At 34.2% G+C, this 7,441-nt stretch overlaps 1 protein-coding gene across 4 annotated transcripts in view; it reads right to left on the bottom strand.

Moving 5' to 3' along the window:
• Positions 1–549: 549 nt before the first annotated feature.
• Positions 550–7,441, bottom strand: part of ras (Inosine-5'-monophosphate dehydrogenase ras) — a 101,101-nt gene continuing 94,209 nt past the window's right edge. For all 4 annotated transcript variants that reach the window (XM_083117298.1, XM_083117299.1, XM_083117296.1 and 1 more), the window contains one exon: positions 550–1,549. Coding sequence is in view for 3 of the 4 variants with exons in the window: in XM_083117299.1 (XP_082973425.1) it covers positions 1,444–1,549 (106 nt within the window). In the remaining variant the exon portion in view is untranslated. The remainder of the gene's footprint in view (positions 1,550–7,441) is intronic.

Genomic DNA, 7,441 nt, shown 5'->3' with positions numbered 1-7,441 from the left:
TCAGCCACAGGGTCCGGCTTGAATGGCTGACAATTAATGGTTTGAGTTGGTGTTTTAAGTCCACTTTATGCACAGTAAGGCTAATCGGGACTGGACCTACAGTTTAAAGTGGGATCCGAACCACTTGTGCCTCCACTGGGTATCGAACCCGGGACCCCTTGATTACAAGGCAACGACGCTACCACTGCACCACAGGGGAGGCCCTAGCTGACAATTAATAGCAGACACTGTTATCATTTATTAATACTTACAGTCCAGAACCCATTTACGCTTGCTGATTTTCCCTCCTGGACCAGAATTGAATTTATTTAAAATTCCTGAACCTTTAACAACCCTGCTACAACATAGTTCTCCTGCTATGATTTATTTTTTTCATCACATTATATTTGAAAAGCACGTGCCTGAAAAGGTTCCACCCAGAGAGGCTATAATATGTTAAATGTTGAACACGTATAATACTACAACAAAGAAAAAATAATTTGAGCATGAATTGGTTCATGTTAAAACAGCTATAATTGTGTGTTTAATAAATAAAAACAAGTCTCAGGTTGAATTTTTTATTAATGGATGATCGATTTTTACATGAAAACAAATTTTTTGCCTTAAATTCATTGAAAAGGAATGTGGTCCCTTTATTAAAATTAGTTTTAAGTGACATTTTTGTTAAATGAATGACAATTTATTACATTTAAAATGTAATAAAAATTTAAGTCATTAACAATTTTCTTTCAAATGCCACATTTGCACTTTACTCAAACATGTCTAAGGTGACCACTGTCAAATACTTCTACATACTATTACACAAACAAAACAGAAGGAATGTCAAAAGTTTGTCATACAGCAAAACTTCAATATATATAGATATGCATTTGTATGTAGTAAAAACAAAAAATGACTACAATAAACACTAAGTATGTCAGATCTTTCAAACAAAATTAAAACAAATGAGAGAATTGAGAAGAAACAAGTTGAACTTGTATGCAAATTGATATTTTTGATCATATGTTTATCTGTAAACATAAAGGAATGGGCAGACACTACTGGATAAAGAATTTCATTAGTGTATGAAACAATGCAATTTACTTTGTTACTTATAGGAATGTTTCTGATACTAAGACACTTTTGGAAAACTGTTCCTATACAATGCAAATATGACATTATTGATACAACAAAATATTTGAACTGCAACAAGTATTTCTTTTTATATATATATGTATATATACACACACACATTTACATTCTTCCAGCATGTAAGCACCACTCACAAAAGAAGTTCATTATTATGCATAGCAGAAAAATAATAAAATACTGAACAAATCTCTTCAAAAATTTATCTAACAGAGAAATTAGAATTATTTAGCATTACATCATTTTTCTAACAAATAAAAAAAATTTGTAAAGGCAGCAAATATCTCATTCACACCAAATTGATAAGTCATAATTTTAAAACAAACGTTTTTCATACGAAAATAAGCCATGTACTCCACCTTCCACCTGAGCTGACTGGGTTCTTCGTTCAAATTTCAGTTCACCAGAATACATCATGGACCTATCAAAGAGAAAATATTAACATTGCAAACTTCAATAAATAAATTGATATATAATGGATGGTCTTATACATGATAAATCATAATTTAACACAGTAAAACTTCAATTTTGCCACAAAAGGTGAAAACAAAAATATTGGTAGTAGATTGAGATTACAAGTTATCTTAATGGTAAGTGTCATCTTCAGTCCAGAAGCATTTAATTGATTGCCAATTAGCGGCTATGAACATGCAGTTGAAATTGAAAACTTGCATAAAAGCACCCCCAGAGTGATCCATTAACTAAGGGATAACCAAATTAAATTAAAGTGCAAACAACTACATTAAATTATACAGAATCACCTATCTTGTCACATGGAAATTTTTCATCATTCCCTTTGCTCATTAAACATGGCACATGCTAATTCTTTTCAGTTCTCCAAAATGAAATACCAGCTGACAAAGAATTTTCAGAGAAATACAAGACAGATTTTCAAGAGGTGTCCAGAGGATGAGCTCTCCAAGTGAATCATCCATTGCCTGTATGACTGGAACATGAGAAATGTGTATTTGAAATCTAGTTGCTTATTTTTTCTATTTAATGCATGCAATCTCAGAACTTTTCAGATGTGTAATGGAAGCTATCAGATAGCAACATTTGAACTTTGAAACTAGCAAATTCAGAATGCAAACTAATTCCCACTGTCAAAAAGAAAAGCATGCATACAACACGGAATTTTATCTCTCTCTTATTCTTGTACATGAATGTGCAGTGCACCATTGCGTTTCACTATTGAAACAACATTGTGAGAGTGTCTCTGGGACCCTATGTACTCCTTGTTCAGAAACTAGATGTATGGTATACATGGTCCATTTTGGAACACTCAGGAATGAGAAATTGCTGGGACTATGCAACACTGGCACTTCAAGTTCATAGTGGGTGCATTTAAGTTCAGTTCCGAGCTGCAGACAGAATTTCACAACATATTCTTCACCTGGGGAGATGGCCAAGTGTTCAACAGCTGGCTCAGTTATCTTTACAGACTGCAAGTTCAAACCTCACGTAATGCCAATATATGATTGATTTGGTGTTTTAAGCCCACTTTATGCACAGTAAAGCCAGTCTCTCATGGTGGTTAAGTAGGTCCCCACTTCCCTACACACCTCCAACTCGAAACTATGATAAGATTTTTTACATCTTCAGTTCGCGAAGGCAGCAAAAGGGGTCTCGCACACTTAAAATCACATCTTTAAAAATGGCAACAGCACAAACACGGTATACCACTTCACAAGTTTAGATGCTAATAACTGCTGAAGATTTGGGAAAATAATGTTTTCTCTTAAAAGAATAAGATGATAACATTGGCACTGTTGAAAAATGTAGCACATGTAACCCGTCCCAGTAAATGTGAGTGTATAACATATATGTTATTTCAAGTTGATATACCACTTTACGGACACACTAGCATAAAGTTGCATTACCTATATATTATGATAAAAGTAGTATATTCTAAAGAAATCCTTCTTGTATGGTTTTGAAATATATCCCCAATACGAACTAGTCAATTAAATTACACAAACCTCACGACATTCAAAGTGCAAAAATTGTGGTGTTTACATTAAGTTACCATATAATATTTATATTTCATTGATACTTCCTTGCTCCTAAAATACAATTTCCTACTCTAATAACAGACTCGGCCATTTACTTTGAAGTCCATGAAGAACTAATTACAATTCATAACTTATATATCATTACAACACTAGCAGTTTAATTCACTGCGATGCTACATAAAGCATGGTCTATCTGTTACAGTCAGCCAACAAACCAGAGAGTACATATATTCATATGTGGCTGTTCAGTGTTCACTGTTTACTTCAAAATAGTATTCGCGTTGGTTGTGAAAGTAAAATAACAGTATCTCAATAGGAAATTTAGACATACAAAATATTTATTTAAAACAATAATAATTAGTAGACTCTTCACTCAACAAATAAAATATTCGCCCCAATCATTAAGGCTGGCTTTAGATGAAAGCATTTCTTTTAGCATTTTTGCTAGCATAAATGCTATGTAAAAGCTTCCAAAAAAAAAAAAAACACCTTATAGCAGATAGTACTTTACACTTACACATGCAACGCAAGCATTCCATGTAACTTTTCAGCTAGCTTTTGAGATTACAATGTATAACATATCAGTGGCGTCTCGTCCCTTGGGGCTCTGGGGCTTAGCCCCTAAAGAAAAATGAACGTATTGACGTAATTATCAATCACCATAATGCATAACTATCACACAGTCTTTTAAAAGGTGATTTTTACCCACGTAAATTCATCGTCTGTTGCAATGGATACGACAGCGCTCCTAGCGGCATTGATGTCAATTATAATTTTCCGAGGCACGTCGCAAAGGAAGGCGTGGCCTACACCCACCTACGCTACAGTGAAGGTCACGTGCTAGCAGAAAGAGAAGGGAGAGTCCAATGGATTTGAGTGCTGATTCGGGACTACTTCCTTCGCGTCACGTTCGATCTCGCGTGTTGTTCTGTAGTGTTTTGGTGGCTTTCATTCGCTATGTTTGAGTGAGTTTGGCAGGGTTGATGTTCGAACACAAATTGATGAAGGACATAGGCTGTCAATTACAAGACACAATGAATTTGTCCGGAAAAATAGGCATATATTAAATAGAATTATCGATTGCTTAAAATTCTGTGGTCGACATGAACTTTCTCTACGAGGACATAATGAAAGAGAACAATCTTTAAACAGAGGCATCTTCCCAGATTTATTATCCCTTCATAGAAGAGGGAACTTCGTGTTCTTTATTGTAGTGAAGAGTTGAAAAACATAAACTCTATCAGTAGATTGCATTCATTTTTTATTTAAAATTATTTAGAGGGTACCTTTTCAGAAGCAGTAAAAATGACAAACATAGTTTTAATAACTCCAGTGGCAACAGCTGAATCTCAACGATGTTTCAGCACATTGAAGCGTATTAAAACCTGCTTAAGAAATGCAATGGAACAAGACAGACCAAATGCCTTGGCACTTGCTTACAATAGAGAAAGAATACATTTCAAACATAGAGGGCTTCAACGAAAGAGTAATAACAAAATTTGCTGAGCAGAAGAGCACGAGTCAACGTTCGTAGAAAGGTATGTTTCACAACAATACCTGTTTCTTTTGTAATCATGTGAATTGTCATTATATTTTAAATTCTTTAAAAAAATAAGTCCAGTTTTGTAGTTTAGAAAAAGATAAATACCCGTTTTTTTTGTAATTCATGTAATTTGTCATTACATTTTAAATTCTTTCAAAAAAGTAAGTCCAGTTTTGTAGTCTAGAAGAAAAAATACCTATTTTTTGTAATTCATGTGAATTGTCATTATATTTTAAATTCTTTAAAAAATAAGCCCCGGCTAAATTTGAGGCTACGAGACGCCACTGTAACATATACAGCATGAAAGGCACGTCGAGTACCATCTATGATGAGTGAATGGGGTTTACATTTGAAACTAGCTTTTGTGATTACAATGTATAACATATACAGCATGAAAGGCATGTCGAGTACCATCTATGATGTGTAGGGGTGTGTGGGACAGAATTTTTTCGGTCGGGATGGGAAATTTTTTAAATCCCAACATTTGGGATGGGAAAAAATTGCGATTTCCCGAGTAAGTCGGGAATACATTACAACTGCACTCGTGTTGCTTCTGATTGGTTGTACTATGAAAAGTGCTATGGTCTATTGCCTTTCCTCTTCTTCTACTCCTCAATTCTGATTGGTAGTTCTATGGTAATCTAATGGATTTAGAGACTGTTTCTAATTCTGTTGGGAAATGAATAAGGGAAAGCTCTCACACGATCGTTAAGTAAGGAAGGTAGAAGTCGATGGCGAAGTGAGGTCGTACCTAACTGCCATGTGAGACTGGCTTCAGGCTAATCGGGACTGGACCTACAGTTTAAAGTGGGATCCGAACCACTATGTGCTTCTACCAGGTATCAAACCCGGTACCCCTTGATTACAAGGTGATGACGCTACCACTGCGCCATCAGGGAGGCATGTAATGCCAATATAACATAACCCTCCTACACACACATACATATTAAATGTTTTCTACTTTTATCTTGTATGGATGTCATGGCTATGCAAGCCTATTAAATTATTGTGAATATCTAGACAACAGGGAAAGAAAACCACACAGAGATAAACGTGAATGCTCTATAAGAAATTCTAAGCATATGTAATTTTCAGATTTTGGAATATCAGAAGTCTTTTGAATGGAGTGGAAATTTCTAAAAGGCTTTGCTGGTGTTGGCCAAAGGTCCAGCCGAGCCTTAACACTATGCCACCAGGATGCCTCTCTATTATATATGTATAAGCAAAAGTGTGCTGAATATCAAATCTGGCTTACCTTTGAGTGAGTGGGTTAAAAAACACAGCACACACAACAAATTAAGACAGGTTATGAATAGGATCAAAAAATGGTTAACATAAGTTAATCCCACAGGCATGGCCAATATATTTCAAGAACATGTCTGTCTTACAAAATAAATAAATAAATAAATCAAATTTTAAAAATTTTAAAGAAAGGTGTAGCAATGAAGATCCTAACCCCCAATAATAACCAAATAACATTCTAAGGGTTCCTGATTACCTTCTCATGTACAACAGATTTTTCTTTATTGGTACAGTGCCATCTAATGTAACTAAGAATGAATTTATTACATCTTCTAGCACTAATTTTGTAATATTTGTATAAATAAACGTAGTTAGGTGCGATTGGCCACAGTGGCAGAAAAGAGACATAAAATAACTTAATTCAATCAATCAAAAGTGGAAGAAAAACACCTAATTCAATCAATCATTCCTACATGAAGGATTCAAAAACAGTTCTCTAATAGTAATATACATTTACACATGCAAAATTAAACATAGTTTTGTACACACACAAATAAAATTGTGAAAAATTTGATTTCTAGTTTGAAAAATGACAAAAAACATGTAATTTTAGTTACTCTGAATGTAGGCCTAGTCAAACAGCTAAAATGTTTCTGCTCTATAGATATATGAAAATTTGCTAACAAGGAGGAGTCATTCTCCACAATGAGAACTGCAAGATGCTATGTATGGGAAATCCGAGGGATGTGCCGAAGATGATTACAGATGTATGAAAATCAGCAGAAATTGACATATTGGCATTGGCAAAAATCAGATATTTAAACCTGTACAGATAATACTAGAGTTTACCTTCTAATAAGTTTTATATTTTAATTTTGTAAGATTTATTGAAAATTAGGTTATGATTCTTCATAATTTGTAGCGTTTTTGTAACAAAATTATTGCAAACTCTCATTCCAAGGATCGACCTATCTCAAAATCAGAAATAAAACAGTACATTGCTGAACAGACTATTCCACATGATCAGGATTTGCTGTTGTATTGGAAATTCAAAAATCCAAACCTGAAGCAAGTGGTGAGAAAATACTTGGGCATACCTGCTGCATTAGTATTCAGTGTTGCTGGACAGATTTGCGATAAGAGAAGTAGGTTACTTCCAGAAGTGCTTCAAAAACTTGTGTTTCTGAAGTTGAATCTGGCAGCATTAAATTTTCAACATTAAGAACAGGAATTCATTTTGCATTTCAAAGAACTGCTTGTGTACTCTTGAGAATCTATGTTCTTCTTACAGGTTCACATAAACACTTTTTTTTAGATGCAAATGTACATTTTCATCTCTTGAGAATATATATATGTATGTATATACATATAATATGCAATAGAAATGTACATAAATTTATTTTTGTCATGTTGAAAATAACATCCCATTTCTGTTGAATAATCTTATGTATTGGAATCAGTTAAATATCGGCATCGGTTTCAAAAATTATCGGTGAGTACATCGGCATCGGTAAAT

This window comes from Lepisma saccharinum, chromosome 2 (assembly GCF_977018435.1).
Source record: "Lepisma saccharinum chromosome 2, izLepSacc3.1, whole genome shotgun sequence".
In the NCBI taxonomy this organism is placed as follows: Eukaryota; Metazoa; Arthropoda; class Insecta; order Zygentoma; family Lepismatidae; genus Lepisma; species Lepisma saccharinum.
The sequence above is the reverse complement of the archived record's forward strand: the minus strand, read 5'-3'. Positions and strand labels throughout refer to the sequence as shown.